We start from the raw sequence: 16354 nt of genomic DNA on the forward strand, positions 1-16354 counted from the left end.
ATTTAAAAGTGCTGTGACACCTTGGCTCTGTGCAGGCCAGGTGCTGTGGCACATGCATTTGGAGTATTGCTGCTTTGGAGGAGAGTCCCTGGGCTCTAGGAGCATGGGAGGTGCTGCTTGAGGATCTGTCTTGTCTGGGGAGCTATTCTGTCCGGGAAGCGGATTTTGAACTCCACAATCAAGTCTCCTCGCTGGCTGGGGGCCTTGGGGAAGGGCAGCCCCTCCCCGCGTAGTCTCTTCACTGTCCCTGGCTTGATGATGTCGTTGCAGGGAAGCGGGATCACCCGTCCATCGATGGTGGGAATGTTCACAGTGCAGCCGCACAAGGCCTGAGGGAGGAAGAGGAAACAGGCCATCAGATGGGGCTGACACCCCAAAGCATCCTGACAGCTACACCCTGTCCCCCCACTGGCTGCTCCCCCAGTTGAACTGCCCAGCTCCATCTGGATGGAGTCCAAGAGCATTGGGTGATGCTCACCAGTGCAAGCACAGCTCTCTGCTGGCACCAGCCGGGTCCAACCACCGTGAATTGGGCTGCAGGAGCCGTGCAAGAGAGGGGTGCCCCAGGTCTCACGGGGGGAAGGACTCCCCTCCCCACCTGCTGCGCTGCCGAGAAGGCACCACCAGCAAGTGCCTGGCCACCCACAGCAACAACGCAGGCTAAATTTAGCTCCTTTCCAGCCCTGTCGCCCAGCCTTGCAGCAGAAAATCCAGCTGAGATCATGGGATGCTGCCACAGTCCATCAGCTGTCACCCTCCAGAGCACGGCAGCTTTGCCCAGTGCTTGGGGTTATCTATAGCACAGCCCATGTCCCATGTCCCATCCCTGTCACCAACAGACCCCACAAGGCTATGCCAGTATGGCACAATGGTGTGGCTGTGGCACTGAGCTTCCCTGGGAACTGGGGTGCTGGAGAGGCTGGTTTCCATCTCCTATCCCATTGCACAGCCAGGAGCCAGTGTGGGGGTGCCACCCCACTGCACCCCAGCTCTAGGCAGCAGCCACACACCGGCCTGCATTGGCAAGCCATGTGACACAGGAATGCAGCAAGAAAATCCTTGTGTCCTTAAATAACTCAGACAGCTCTGTCGTACATGTGGGCAGGATCATCTCCAGGCTTTCAGCAAGGGCTGAGCAAGAGGACTGCAGAATGATGCTTCTGGAAGGGGGTGGGGGCTGCTGAGCTGCAGCCTCGAGCTTCCATGTGGGGGCTGGCACAGATTTGTCCCTCTGAAATGGGTCCTGGGGGGGTCACAGCCCTCCCAAAACACCCTGAAAGGGGAGCAGAGAAAGATGCAATTGCTGTTTCTGGGGTAGGTGAGGGAATGTTCTGCGTTCCCCTCCTCCAGAAAAGCCTCCAAAGGCAGAGCAACAACGGGCACCAGGAGAAATGTCTCATGCTGGCCATGGGCTCTGAGATGATGGATGGGGCTTCTGCAGCAGAACCAAGGCTTTGAACCAGAGGGTTTGCAGTGGGATCTGTGCCAGAGCTGGCTCAGGGTCTTTGTTGAGCAGAGAACAGGGGAGGTCCTATCTCCTTTGCATGGCTCATCTGCACAGGCCTCCTGGAGAGGGTGTCCTCCAGGGATGAAGTCTTTAGCCTGCAGGAGGATGCCATCACCAGTTCTGCATAAGCAGCAGGTGCTTGGCTGATCTGCAGCAGGTTGAGGGGAAAACAAAGGACAATATCCCCACATCAAGGAGCTTGTGCTGTGCATTCAGGCAAGGATGCCAAAGTCCTCCTGCTCGCTGGTGCCCAGTGCAGTGTGCCATGGCTGCAGGTGCCCATGTGTGCCAAGAAAGGACACCTCCAGCCACAAAACAGAAAGGAGAACAAGAAGTTCCTGTGGGAACACGTGGATGGGGAAAGCAGGCAGAGATGTGAGCAGAAGCGAGTGGTAACAGCGAAGGCAGACGGGATCTTAATGTTTCCTTCCCAGAGCCAAGACGCAAGAATCCGAAGCAATCACTCCTCTGCCGTATGTCCCTGTTTTTCATTCTTGCTCAACTTTGCTGGCATTTGGGAAAACGGTTGCTGAAGTAACACCAGTGACGGCGGGAGCTACCCCGCATACTAGAAAGAGGCTTGGTTTATCCCTGGGGATGAAATCACCCCGGGTTTGAGCACTGTGCTGTGTGAGAAGAGCTTTATCTAGGTCACCATTGGGTCCTCCTCCAGTGGCGGCGAAGTCGCCGGATAGGGCGTTGCCACCGGCTGAGTCCCAGCTGGGATGAGCCAAGGCATGGATGCTTCAAGGAAGGTGATGCCAGGTAAAGGATGCAAAGCGGGATGGTGCCGAGGGCAGGCATTAGGCAGCAGCCAGGAGGGCAGGATGCCCTGCTGGCAGTGCTGCCTCCTGGCAGAGGCAGCTGCTGGTGGAGCTGTGTGTCTCCTCCCTTCTGCAGCTCCCCGCTGTGGCACGTGCCTCTGATTTTAGGAAGGAAGACAACAAATCCCTGGAAAAGCACTCCTACATCTGTGATTCTGCAGCAGACAGGTGGCAAAATGCCTGCACTGCCCTGGCCAGGCACCCAGCAGGGACTCAAGGGCTGGGAGGGCCCTTCAGTACCCATCACCTGCCAGCTTTCCTGATGGCACTATGCTCTCTCATGGCAGTGGCAGAGACTCAAACCCAGGTTAGAAGAGGCAGCCTTGCAAGGCAGAAGATGCAAGGAGAGACCTAAGGCTACAGCCAGAGGCTGAGGAGATGGAGAAGGTGTGCTCTGTCACATACTGAGGTGGTAGCATACAGAATTGGAGAGCTCCCAGCATCTGCTTGTGCTCCAGAGCACTTAAGGAACTTCTTCTCCTGGAAGACAAACTTAGCAGAGTATCACACTGCCCTGGCAAGCAGCAGGCTGGGGATGACAGCCAGACCAGCAGCTCCATGATGGTGCCCAACATTTTGGGTTTGTGCTGGAGAAGGTCAGAGACCAGAAATTCCAGCTGAAAGAGATAAAGAATTTGCCTGGACTATCAATTTTCTGCTTTGTGTCTGCATTATGCAAACCCACTGCCAGCATGCAGGCCTTGCTCATGGAGCTCAAAGGTATTCAACACTTCTGGTGCACTTCTCGAGCTCATTTCTCCAGCTACTGCTCAAAAGTCAACTCCAGGCAGGAGTCCCTCCAGCCTGACCAGTGCACAAACTTGGGCTGACATGGTCTGGGCACAGTCAGGGTTAACTCTACAGATAAAAGGCATGAACAGAAGGAAATATCTTGAGATATGACATGCACCACTCCATAAATAAGGCAGTCTCTCCTGAGTATTTCTGGATTAGCCAAGAGAACCAGCTACTGCAGGAATAAACCTCTGTACTTTGCACTGTGAAAGGAACTCCTGAGTCTGCAAGTTAAGTGGAGCTGAGTTTGCTTCAGGAGTGACCAGCTCTGCCTGGTCCACGTGCTTTTTGCCCCCAGTACACCCGGTCACAGCCCGAGCTGGGATGCAGAGCCATCACAGAGCTCTCCTGACTTCCTGGCACACTTCACAAGATCACGTTTTTCTACCTCAGGTCTAGCCCATTGAGCTTATTTCTATTCAACACATTTGAGAACATAAATCTGCCTTCAGGAAGGAAAAAAAACATCAGCTCATTAAGAAGATAGACAGCGTCTACCGTCTGAAAGGAACAGCAAATGGCAGCTGCCAAAAATGTCAACGTTAATGCAGCTGCCAGCTGGGATTTATTAAAAGGTAGTTTTACAGCAGCAGTGGCGAATAGCACATATTGTACTGAGGTAATCTTCCCTTTTCTCTCCCACCTTTGTGCAGATTGCTGGATGATCTGATGCATCCATCCAGCCCTGCCGTGACCTCCAGGACTGGCAGCCTTGAAGTATTGCCTTGAGTATTACTCATTGCCTGGGTATTTAATTTGTTTGGTTGCTTATCTAGGAAAGCCAGAATCAAGGAAAACAGCTAAAGCATTTCTCAGAGAGGGCAATGGATCACTTTCCTCCACGTGATCCTGCTCTCTGCCCATGGGAAGAGGCACCTGGTGCAACCCTAGGCAGTAACTGAGCTGCAGCAGGCTCAGCTACAGGAAAAGCAGGAATCAGACTGATGCCACCCAACCTAGGTTTTCCCTTGTTCCTACAGAGGATGTGCCCTTCGTTCCACATGTGAATACACTATGCTAAAATAGAAAAACAAGACATATGGAGAAGGGAGGAAATGGATAAAATGAGCCGCCTGATTTGGCTCAAAAAGTGAAGTGTGCTCAGCAAGGGACCGCAGCGTCATTGTCCCACACCCAGCATGGAAGTCAAGCACCTCCAAAGCCAAGACCAAGTTAGCCTCTGCAGCTCCTTTCTTGTGACCTACCTGGTCTTTCCTATGCAGAGCAGGAGAAGGACTGCCTCCCATCTTGCCCCCAAAGGCCACGAACCAATGCCACCTCACATCTCATGGGATTTACTACCCATACCCACCTCTTTAAGACTGATGTTTGCTGTGTAGATCACGTTTGTCCCGTCCCTCTTGAAGTGCGAGTGAGGCTTGTCCTTGAGGATGAAGACGATGTCTGCAGGGATGTTGTCTGGAGTAGCATCCCCTTCTTTGGGGAATGTGATTTTGGTTCCCTCCTTCCAGCCCCGTTTGATGACAATGTTTAGGATCTTGTCCTCAGTCCTCATGGTCCGGCCATCAGCGTTGAGCCTTCTGCGAGTGATCTTCATCCTCTTGGTGGATCCATGGTAGATCTCTTCCAGGGATACCTTGAGCTCGTGAATGACAGGTGGGTCTTGGACCTTCCTCCGCGTGTGCAGGGACTCCTGGTGCCGCCGGTGAACCCCATTAATACCGTTGAAGCCAAACCGGCCAAAGGCACTGAAAGGGTCATCGTCATCATCCATATCCATGTCTTCCTGGTCAAAGCCGTTGAACATCCGAGAGCGGCTGCTGGCGAAGAAGATGTCGAAAGGGTTGGAGCCTCCGAAGAAGGATGCAAAGGTGGCATGGGGGTCTCCATGGAAAGTGTAGTGGAAGGTGTTCCCTGTGCCACCTGAAGAGCCACCTCCAGTTTTGAGACCTGGAAGAGAAGGGGGAAGAGGAGACATGAATGTTCCCTGTGGGGGAATGCTCTGCAAGGACTGCACTGCCCAGGTGGGAGAATGGCCTCTGCCACCTCCTTCCAGCCTCTCCTGAGTGTGCAGATCACCCCTCCAGCCCAACCACCGTGAAGGCACCATTTCCACCCATGACACACAGTCCCCCTCCTACACCCTGCAAGCTCAGAATCCATTAAGCTTTCATTCTCTCTATCCCTAGTGAAAGACCTCTTTGTTTCTCTCCACCCTACTAACCTAATTTTAATTTAAAATGTACAGCCTATCTCCATTTTTCCCCATAAGCAGGCTCCTTCCTGCCCCAATAGCCTTGTCTCTGAGACTGGATGTTAGGAAAAATTTCTTCACAGGCATTGGAATAGGGTGCCCAGGGAAGTGATGTAGTCACCATTCTTGGAAGTGTTCAAAAGGTGTGTGGATGTGGCACTTAGGGACATGGGTTAGTGGTCATTAAATGATCTTAGAGATATTCTCCACCCTCAATGATTCTAGAGGCAAGTGAAGGTGAGCAGACCTCCAGGTCGGCATGCAGCTCCCTGCGCACTGACTGTATAAAATGCCAGGTAAACTCCAGGTCTGAATCATTTGGCAACCTTTCCCATGGGAAACTCCCCTGCCAAATCCCAGGCTGAGCCTGACATCACTGCAACTCATCCCAAGTCCCAAGGAGTCAAGGCACATGACAAATGCCCCCCAAAGAGGTCACACATGCTCTTTAAGGCTATTTTTGATCAGGAGAGTTGGGAAGGGTTAAGCCAAGCCTAGCTCAGGGACTATTTTCAGGGCACACCAGTGACAGTGAAGGACTATTTCTGACAGGCTGTCCTTTGTCCCAAACCCCCACGCCCTTTCCACAGCAGGACAAGTTTGGGGGTCTCTTCTCAGTGCTGAAGTCAGTATTCTGGGTGGGCTGAAGGGGCTTTTCCACTTCACCTTGCTATACAGCATGTAGGACCCTGAAGGTCCTCAAAATGCTGATCTTCATTGCCGCAAAAAAAAGAGAAACAAAACGTTGGGGAAAGTCATGGAACATGAGAGGTTCAACAATGATGGGACATGGGGGAAGATGGTCTTTAACTTGATGGGGCAGTGAGGGAGCTCTTACCCTCTTCCTTAATTCACTCTTATTTTAGATGCCTGCAGGTGACAGGGATTTTGCCAAATCCCCAGTGAGCCCCATTCCTGATAGACTGTACAGCCAGGAGGTTTCACCTTTAATCCCATGACGCCAGCCTGAGCAGGGTCCGATTTCATTGAGGCCTCCTGGGAAAAGCTGGTCTCCCACTTGAGAGAGTCTCTTCTCATTTTACAGGGCAGCAAATCACTGTGCCTGGTGCATCCATCATAGCCCTGACATAACTAACGGGTCAACAATTAACCCACTACTGCTTAATCCTGCCGGTGGCTTGTCAGGGGATGCACCTGCCCAAGAGAGGAGCTGCCTCTTCCACCCAGCAGCCTGCTCCTGCCAGACCTCCTGCTCTTTTAAGCACCCAAGCCCTGGGCTGTGATTAATGCAGATGCTATTCGGCACTCTCCTCGAATGGGGTTGCACTCTTCCATCATCGACTAATAAGGCTGCCTGCTTGGAGCGGCTCTCCTCCTCCTCCTCCATGCCAACCACCAGACAACAGCAGCCGCTTGGTTTCAAAACAAGGGCCTATTACTTAAATTGGGAAAAGCTTTGAATCCTGTAGGTCACCCTGTACCAGGGAGGACAGTGGGACCAGTGCCCAAGTGCAGGGGGAATGTGGGCAGAAGCAGTACGTCTCTGCTGCGTTATTTAGGTCATTTAAAGAGCTGCTAACGAATTACCCCAGGTATGACCCTGAAGGTGAGCTCCTTCCATTTCTCAGCTGACGCCCACAGTTTTGGGCAGAGGGCAGGGGGAGCCCAGCCACCCCAGGAAGCAAGGTGGCAAATTGCTGGGAAAGTGAAGCAGCCTGGGGAGGAGTGGGATGAGAAGTGATTTCTGACACCTGTGGAGCCTTCACTCTCTCTGATTCTTTGGCAACCAGTCCCATTTCAGGAGTAGGCATGAAACACTGAAACAACCCTCTGTGAAAACCCTCCCTCACCTCATTTGGACCCCAAATCCCTGCCTCCCGGTGGGCAGTGCCTATCCCCTTACCTTCCTCCCCATACTGGTCGTACACGGCTCGTTTCTTGGGGTCACTCAGGACGTCATAAGCCTCTGCAATCTCCTTGAACTTCTCCTCAGCATTGGGGTCTTTATTCTTATCAGGGTGATATTTCAGGGCCATTTTCCGATAGGCCTTCTTGATTTCATCTTCATTGGCGCCACTCTGGATACCCAAAATCTTGTAATAGTCCTTCCCCATGACGGCGACGCTGCCGGAAGCCGAGTACTTATTCCTGAAAGGAGAAAGACAGGTCTTCATAACGTGAATATCAGACAGGGGCAGTTGGGGACAGGACTGGCACACACTTATCACAGAGATGATGCTCCCTGTGTCCCAAAGGCCAGCAGCACCAGAGCCAGCTCAAGTCCACGCTTCTCAACAGAGGTTAGAGCCCCGGTGCCAGAATGTATCCCAGCTCTGGTTTTATCCCGCTGAGCCCCACGGCTGGGATGGACAGACTCATCTCTGTGGCTGACAGGGAGAGAGAGCTCAAGTCGGGGCACGGCGCTATTATAGGGGCCACGCCACTGCTAACGTCAGGCCAGGACCATGTCCCTGCTCGTCCCCCCCCCCGGCTGAGTCAGGAGGGCTGAGCTATGTCCAAATGCAGCTGCCAGCCTGTGTCCACCCCCTTGCCTGGTTCTCTCCCAGCTGAGCATCTGAGACCCAAGTCGGGGTGATGACAGCAGGTTTTAGAGGCTGAAAGCAGTGGCAGGGACCATGTTGTGCCTTCACCTTAAAGGAACTTCAAACATTTTGTTCCTGAAAGCAATTGGCATTCAGCTGGAGATAAGCGCCTCCGGCTGTCAGAGCCATAATTTGTATTTAGCGGAAAGAGAATGGAGCCGTTAGACAGAAACATCTTGTGATGGTGGGAGGGCTTTTTTCTTTTTCTGTTTAAAAAAAAACCAACACTTTCTAGCCTGACTTGCACTCCCCGAGAGCCTCCAACTGGATCTTGCAGTAAGCCAGGAACTCAGGGCTCATCATTGCATCGCGCGGGGGCTGAGGCCATGCCCATGCCTATACTAAGGCATGGAAAACCCGGTGGCCGTAATTCATCCCCCAGTCACCCCTGGAGAAGCAGCCACCCAGGGAGCAGCCAGGGGAGGTGACAGGGCTGCTCCTCCATGCAAAAGCTAACAAGTCCCATGCCTCTCCACGGTTGTTTCCAACTGCTTCTCGACTTCTGGTTATCTGATAGCAAACACTTGACACCCCAAATCTCAGGGTCTGGCCCCTCTCACACTCAGTGCTGACCCTGCTTCTCCGAGGTGCTGCCCTAGCACACCTGCACCCCACTGCTCACATCCTCCTCCCTGCTACAGTCCAGGTTTCAAACTTGCTCCAAACACACCTAAGCCACCTCAACCCACTGTGCCCCTCCAGCAGATGGATTTTGGCATGGGGTGTGAGCCTTGGCCCTCTTCTTCATCATCATACAAGCTACTAGATGTTCTCCCCATCCTTACTCTATCCATGAGCTCCCATTGGAGGTCACACAGGGATCCCCCAACAACACCAAAGCTCAATCAAGGGTTGCTATGCTCCCCTAGGATCCATGCTTGGGTGCTACTCTAAGAATCTGGCAGCTACACCAAGCATCCAACACTTGCCTTGGGCCATGCCTTGGGCAATGACCACCTACAGGAGCTTGGAAATTGGTCCCACATTTGGCCACCTCCATTCAAACCAACTTCTGTTCTTTTTTGCTCCAGCCATGGAGGAGAAGCTTTGCCATAGATGGGAAGGGGGGCTAAGGCATCCCTGAAGGACACAGTGAGGGAAGATGGGGGCATCTGCAAACACTGTACAACATCTCAGGCACAGAAGAAGTGGGAGGAAGTCCCTGGGGGCATAAAGAGCATCTGACAGCGTCTCCTGTGGCACCTCCCAGATGCCAGCACATTTCTATACCAGCTCCTGCATGCAGAGATGCCAGCAGCACCCAACCCACACAGGTGCCCCCAGCCCACATCCACCTCCCCATTTACACTCTCTAAGTGGTGGAGGAAGCTGCAGGAGACCCTGGGGTGAGCAATCAGCAGGATAACCAAGATCTATCCTGTCCATTCTCCACACCAAGGGTCACTCCAACACCTCACTTTCCCACAGCAGCCTCCAGTGGAGTGTAGGGGCTCCCTGAGACTAGTACTGGGACAACAATTTGGCCCCATCTGGATGCTGCCAACCGTCCAACAGTGACAGCAAATCAAGCAGTTCTAAAGACAACCCCATCACACCCTAGCTCCAACAACACCGAGCTGACAAACCTTCAACTGTCACTGCCCAGGAACCACAGTGTCTGGCTCTGACCCCATGCAGCCCAACTTGACAGCACCACTGGGACACCCTCATCTGGCCAAAACTCCACAGCGCTTCCCATGAAAACACATCCCAAAAATGCAAAATGCTGTCGCCACCCACAAGATCTCTGGTCTTGCCCACCAAGAGGTCTTTGGCCAGGGTGGGGATGCCTGATGAGGATCTCTGACCTGACCAAGGACCCCTTCGTCTGGCTGGACATGGGGAAGGGAATTTCTGTACCAAAATGCATCCCAGTGCCGCGGTTTACCGTGCCAGAGAGGACCAGGTGCCAGTGGGTGACCCGGTGGGTTACAGCATGCTCCCAAGGCTCAGCTCACATGCACAATGATGGTAAAACACGACTCTGTCCCTGCAGAGCGTCTTTCCTTCCCTCCCACCTCTCTGGGATCAGCTGCACCTTGCCATGGATCCTCTCCTGACTTCCCATTTAACCCCCTCGGGAGTGGTGGGGGGTTTCAGGCAGGCAAAGGCATTCCTGTATCACCCCTGCAAATCAGATGTCCCCAGATAAGCCACGGCCACCCTGCCTTGGTGAAAACCACAGGCATTCCCCTGCTCTGACGAGCCAGCCCAGCCTCCATCCTCCTCTTGCAACCACACCAAAAGAAAAAAAAAAAATTAAATAAAGAATAAATCTTTGTTCCAGCCCCGCACATGACATCAGCCTGAGCAACCGCTGGGCTAGCACGCCAGTTGAATAGTGATCGTTTGACATAATCCCTCTGCTTGACAGTCATCTAAGGGATCAAACCCACCCTGGCAACGGCACAAGGTCTTTTTTGTTCCATCTTGGGGTGCAAGGTCACTGCGGGATGCCAGGGACAGACACTGATGGTTTAACGAGGACACAAGGTCGAGAGGCAGAAACCCACTTACCGAAACTTTATGAACACATTCATCGTCCAAGCTGTCATTTTTAAAGGCTCTAGTTTTATTTTAAACATCGCGGCTGTCCGCAGGCAGCGGCAGGTCCTGTGTGACCGGCCGGGAGGTGCTGGAGGGTGGGAGGAGGGTGGCGGGGCAAAAGGCACTGGCTCGTGCCGGCGATGCCGCCACCGCCGCCAAGGGATGCTCTGCTGGTGAGTCCCCCCCTCCACCTCCTCCGGCACACCCAAAGGGCAGCTCTTTGCCAGCCCGGCAGCCGTGGTTGGCTCTGACCTCGTTCCCAGGATGGCTCCGAAAGGGCTCCTCCGGTCGACGCAGTGCCGCCGGGGAGCTGCTGTCCTTTGTGTGCTTCCCAGCTACGCACGGAGAGACTTTTCAATGGAGTCACTCGCCGTGCCGTAATTTTCCTTTTAACTGGTTTCTTGACGCTTTCTCGTTAAACTGACAGATTAAGACACTTCTGCTTAATCCGTCAGTTTCAGCATTCCTCCGCTGCCACAAGGCACCCAGCCGCCTGGTACCGTCACGTCCCCGACGCAGACCCCTCCAAGGAGCGCAGGGAGAGCAGCCAGGAGCCCCCCGGTGTCCCCAGAAACGACTCTGCTGACGCCCAGGGCTGAGCACCCGCCAGGCGAATCGGGTAGGGAGAAAAGTAGGGCGGCGTTGATATGGAAAAAAGTCACGTTAACCAATGTGCACCTCCCCAGCTTTTCCCGTTCGGATGCATGGGGGTCCCTGTGTCCCCCTCACCGGACGCCGGCACCGGCCCCCTGGCAGAAGGGATTTGAGTGCCGCATTTCCGCCCGGCGTCCGGGGCTCCCCGTGGCGGCAGGGCAGCGGGACGGGGACGGTGCGTCCCCCGAGCCCACGGCGCAAAACCTACTTCTGAGAAGTCACCTTCAGGCACGCCAAGGAAAGCTAATGCCACCGCGTCCCCTTGTCTGTCACCGTCACTCGCAGGCCACGGAGAGCATCCTCTCCAGAAGCTCTACACCGAAACTAGGCAGCCGTACTGGGGATATCACCAGGTAGATCCTATATCCTACCCGCGGCAAGCGAAACAGCCGGGCGGGCGACAGCCCCCATCCCGCTGTGTCCCCAGGGGCTGGAGTCCCGCCGGGCTCCGAGCCGGGTGGGTCCGGCGAGGCGCGGGTGCCGAGGCAGCGCATACCTCTCGGCGCGGCTCCAGAAGAGCAGGATTGCCGGCATGGTAGCGTATCCCGGGCTCAGTCAGGGAGCTGGTGGGGATCTTGTCGCGCCGGGGCAGGCAGAGCCACCCGTGCCCGTGCTGGATGGCAGTCGCAGGCAACCAGGCAGCAATGTCATGACTACCCGCAATGAATCATCCCCTCCCCGAGCCCCCACATGCACCGCCCGCCTCCCCCTCCCCACCGACAGCCCCACTGGGGTGCCGGCACCTGCGTGGGGACGGGGTTAACCCTCCCCTCGCTGCCTCTGCCAGCACAGCCCCCGCTGCCAGCCCCACCGGCGGCCGCCTCCTGTGTGGGCACGGATCAGGACCCCCGCTCAGAATTTCCCCAGAGAGGGTCCCATATCTCCACAGCCATGAAGTGCTGTCTCCTGCGTGGGGATGGTGTCAAGTACTACTTGCGATCACCCCCGACATGGTCCCCCATTTTCCAGACATATCTGGTGCTAGCTCTTGAGTGGAGATGGGGTCAAGCCCCTTACAGCATCTCCCCAGGCAGGCTGTCCTCTTTCCAGCCACACTCGGCTGCTCACAGCTGTGTGGACACAGGGTCAAGCCCTGCATGCTGCCTCCCCGTGTAGGGTACCCCATTTCCAGTCTCACCGGGATGATCACAATGGCATGGGGATGGCGTTGGACCCCCTCCCCACTGCACAGATCGCCACCCCATACCCCCTGCCCCCCTCACTGTGAGGCTAAGAACTTCATGGAGATGGGGTTTATCCCCCTCCTAAGCCGAGAGGCACTATCCTCTTTAGGGGCTTTCATGCACACAGGGGTTCACTCATGCATTGTGCCCCAGTGCACAGACCCACAGGGGTCCCAGGGTGACCCCTTGCCATGATCAAGACCCACTGGGACCCGCTGTCTGCCTCAAGAGGAAAGCGGGTTAACCTTTTCCTCCTGGTCAGCCCTCCCAGGAGACACTGTCACCTCGACTGGGGACAGGGGTTAACCCCTTCCATGCTGGTCCCTCTAACCGTGTTACTGTCACCCGGATGGGAGGTTACCAACTTTGGCACCAGCCAGTTCAGCCCCACTGGGACACACAGTACCCCCAGTACAGTGGTGGAGGGGTGATGACCCCTTTTAGGCCATACCATATAGCTCAAATAGAGTACATTTATTCCCTCCAAAGTGAAATTGGAGAGAAGGATTAACCCTAACCTCACCACCCTCTCCAGCTCCGCAGGGTTCTACAGCAGCCCCATGGCAGGGGTGTTTCTCTCTCCCTGCCCCACTTGGATGCGCTATCTCTGTTATGAGGCAGTGGGGATTAACCCTCGCCTGACACACTCTTCAGACCCACAGGGACAAGTGGTCACCAGGTAGGGCAGGCCAGTTAACCCTGACACCCCACAGGAGCCAGAGATGCCAACTCCTTCCTCCCCCATCTTCAGCCCCATAGAGATTCCATGTCACCCCATGGTGACAGGACAAGGTGGGCACCCTGTGCTCCCCACCCACAAAAGGGCAAAGCAGCTAAGCTCCCAGACCCACAGCAAAACCCTGTCACCCCTTGGGGCAGAGATGCCGATCCTGCCAGCCCCCAGGGACTCTGCCACTTCATAAAGCAGAGGTTTAAGCCCCCACATCAGGACAGACTGTCACCTCACGGGTGGAGTGGGGCAAGCACCCCTCCCCAGCCCTATAAGGGACATGCTGTCACCCCATAGGCAGAGAGGTCAATCACCTTCAGCCCCACAGTGACATTCTGTCACCCCTTCGGGCTGAAGGACTGACCCTCTCCAGCCCCATAGTGATATTCTACCACCCTACAGTGCAGGGGGACTGACGACCCCCCAACTTCATGGCAACAACTTGCCAACGCACGGCGCAGAGAACTGACACCCCAGTCCCACAGCAACCCCGTGTCACCCCTTGGGCAGGGGGGCTGGTCCCACAGCGACACCTTGTTAACCCCGAGACAGGGGCACTGACCCCCACACCCAGAGTGACTCTTTGTCACCCCCCGAGGCACTGGGTAAGACCCCCGCCGGTCCTAAAGGGGCGCCCTGTCACCCCTGGGGTGGGGGGCACTGACCCCCGCCCAGCCCCACGGCAACACCTTGTCACCCCGCGGCGCAAAGTGACGCCCCACCCCACAGTGACACCCTGTTACTCCCCAGGGCGGGGTGACATGACCCCCCCCACCCCACAGCGAGCCGCTTCGCTCTGTGGGGCACGGGGACCGACTCCTCCCAGCCCCACGGCAACAACTTGTCACCCCACGGCAGTCCCGCCTGACAGCGGCACCCTGTCACCCCACGGGGCAGGGGGGACTGGCCCCCATGGCCGCGGTGTCACCCCGCGGTAGCGCAGCTGGGGCCGGGGTGCGGGGGTCGGTGTGGGGGTGCGGGGGCGGTCGGGGGGGGCTCCCCCCGGCACTCACCGCTCCCGCTGTCCCGGGGCGCCGCGCGCTCGCTGGGCCGCCCCCGCCCCCGCCCCCCGGCCAGCACGTCAGGGGAGTCCCGCCCGCGGCCACCACGCCCCCGTTGGCCCGGGGGGCTGTCCATCGCCGCGCCGCGCCGCGCTGATTTGCCGTCCCTGAAAGGAAGGCGGGGCGAAGGCGGGCCGCCGCCGCTCTCCTGCCCGTCTCTCCCCCTCCGCCTCCCAGTCGCCGCCTTCTATTGGCCAGTTCAAGCCAGCACCGCCCTGTTGGCGCTCTCTGATTGGTCGGGCGCTCGCTCGGAGCAGCGGGATCCCCGGGGGGAATCTTCTGGAAAGGCGTGACGTCACCGACGAGCCGTGCCTCAAGCGGTTCGTGTGCACGCCCCCTTCCCCGCCGCCCGCGGGTCCGGGGGCCCGGGGCGACACAGCGGCGGTGGGTGTTCTCAGAGCGCCGGGGCACCCCGCACGCTGTCGGAGGCTGGGGCTGCTCAGGGCCCGTGCCCCATCCCCCATGGCCTGGCAGCCCCTCAAGACCCCGGCGCAGGCAGGACTGTGGTGGCGCAAATCCCTGAGTGAATGTGGTTGGAAAAGACCCCTGAGCTCAAGTCCAACCTATGACCGGACACCACCCTATCAACCAGACCGTGGCACTGACTGCCAGGTCCTGTCATCTTAGAAACATCTTCAGAGATGATCAGTCCACCACCGGGCCACAAATTAGAAGTGGCAGTTGGTCCACGATCTGTTTTACAGGGTAGTGTTTGGTCATAGGTTGATCTTGATGAGCTCAAAGGTCTTTCCCAGCCTAATTGGTTCTGTGATTCTGTGGGGCACTCTGAGGTGTGATGGGTGAGCATCCCAGGAACAATGCCATAGCCAGATCAAACACCCAGTGCGATGGGGCCAGGGTCGTTATGCAAGAGGGTGGCTGAGACTCTTTAGACATGTGAGGCCGTGAGGGCTGACATTATGCTATGCCTTTTCATCATGGAAAAGACTCCAAAGCCCTGGTCCAGTGGGAGGCTTCATGTCTGTGTTGAAAACAGCATCTGCTCTGACATTGATGCATCCCATCTCCGCAGCATCTGTGGCCAGCTAGCCAGGAAACTGGGTATCTGAGCCACACATGCTGCCAGCACTGTCCCTCTGTGAAGCCCTGTCACATGTCTCCTTCTGAGGTCGGGGTGTGTTTGGGCTTTCGCCATGTGAGTCTCCCCTTTGATCTTTCCAGCATCCCGGTGTGGGTTAGACTGGTAACAAGGTGGATCCTGGTTGGAGGAGCTGTCTGGACCCAGTGACTTGGATTTTGTCCTGGGAGATCTGCCTGTCTTAAGAAGAAAACCCACGTCTTGATGCTGTTGAGTGCGGAACATGGGGACAGCATCCTGCCTGCACACCTGTCCATAGACTGAGAAAGCATCTGGTCGCACAGGTGCTGCAGCTCGTGGGTGGAGCTGAGCACTACTGTGAATGGCTGAGGCTGTTAAGATGTTTGTCCTTTTGTAACCTCTGTCTGCTTCCTTACGGATGGAGTGTTTGAAAAGGGCGCTTTCAGTTCACATCTTGTCTGTCCCTTATGGTGTGGTAACAGCATTGGTCTTTCTGTCCTGCCTGGGAGTCTTCGACTCTCCGGAGTCTCCATGCACGGTGTGCACAGCCGCCTGGGCTCCTCGTTTCCCACCATGACCTGTCTGTGGAGCCCCTGGGAGCTGGGAGAGTCGGAGTTCTCTCCGCTCTGCCCGTGGAGCGGCTGAGTCATCGCGGTAGTGAACCAGCACTTACTGTAGCCCATCTATTTTGCTGTGTGTTGTTCGGTGGCCCCGTCCCCGTGGCGGGGGGGCCCGTGCTGCGTGTCCCGCGCCGTGCCCATGCCCTGGCCTTGCAAATGCTTTTTGTTCTGGCTTTTCATCGCCGGGAGCACTGGAGGCCCCGGGGTGGGGGAGCTGGCGCTGGCCCTCCCCGTGCTCACAAATTATCTGCTTGGTGTGCAGCCTGCCCGGGGACAAACAAGGGCTCCGGGCTAGGGGCTGGCTGCGGCCCCTCTAGGCTGGAGCGGGGTCAGGGCAGACCACAGCCTCTCCTCCTAGGGGCACAGGGTGTTTTAACCAAAACCGCGCCTCCTTCGTAGCCCGTCCCCCTTGCTGGCACATCCGCACCCTTTTAAAGGCACGCCGGGGAAGTGCAGGGAGGGGTGGCAGGAATAATTAAAGTACGAAGCCGTTTCCATAAATGGAACAATTACATAAACTGGCTTTCTTCCGTCTGGGGGAAGAGATGACTGAGGGAGGCATGATGGGGAATAATAAAATCCTGTGTGGTGGG

At 56.3% G+C, this 16354-nt stretch overlaps 1 protein-coding gene and 1 long non-coding RNA gene across 3 annotated transcripts; one reads left to right on the plus strand and one right to left on the minus strand.

The window, feature by feature from the left end:
* Window positions 1-11773, minus strand: DNAJB5 (DnaJ heat shock protein family (Hsp40) member B5). Of its 2 annotated transcripts, none has more exons than XM_053932455.1 (4): window positions 11603-11773; window positions 7206-7450; window positions 4439-5037; window positions 1-329 (listed from the first exon to the last, which is right to left on the minus strand). In XM_053932455.1, the coding sequence occupies exons 1-4, from the start codon at window positions 11638-11640 to the stop codon at window positions 96-98; spliced, it is 1116 nt and encodes a 371-aa protein (XP_053788430.1). In that variant the 5' UTR covers window positions 11641-11773; the 3' UTR covers window positions 1-95. The 2 variants fall into 2 exon arrangements, with proteins under 2 accessions (XP_053788430.1, XP_053788429.1); XM_053932454.1 differs by having other exon boundaries at window positions 10423-11773.
* A 2463-nt stretch (window positions 11774-14236) lies between these two features.
* LOC128782218 (uncharacterized) lies at window positions 14237-15591 on the plus strand. Its single transcript, XR_008428703.1, has 2 exons — window positions 14237-14465; window positions 15264-15591. It is a non-coding gene; the product is annotated as an uncharacterized LOC128782218 (long non-coding RNA).
* The last annotated feature ends 763 nt before the right edge of the window (window positions 15592-16354 follow it).

The sequence above is a fragment of the Vidua chalybeata genome, chromosome Z (assembly GCF_026979565.1).
Source record: "Vidua chalybeata isolate OUT-0048 chromosome Z, bVidCha1 merged haplotype, whole genome shotgun sequence".
Taxonomy (NCBI): Eukaryota; Metazoa; Chordata; class Aves; order Passeriformes; family Viduidae; genus Vidua; species Vidua chalybeata.

Coding starts and splice junctions, on each gene's coding strand:
- DNAJB5 (XM_053932454.1), bottom strand. CDS start 10,490: ATGTTTAAAATAAAACTAGAGCCTTTAAAAATGACAGCTTGGACGATG. Junction 7,451..10,422: donor AATGTGTTCATAAAGTTTCG/GTAAGTGGGTTT, acceptor TTCTCCTTTCAG/GAATAAGTACTCGGCTTCCG. Junction 330..4,438: donor CAAACATCAGTCTTAAAGAG/GTGGGTATGGGT, acceptor TTCCTCCCTCAG/GCCTTGTGCGGCTGCACTGT.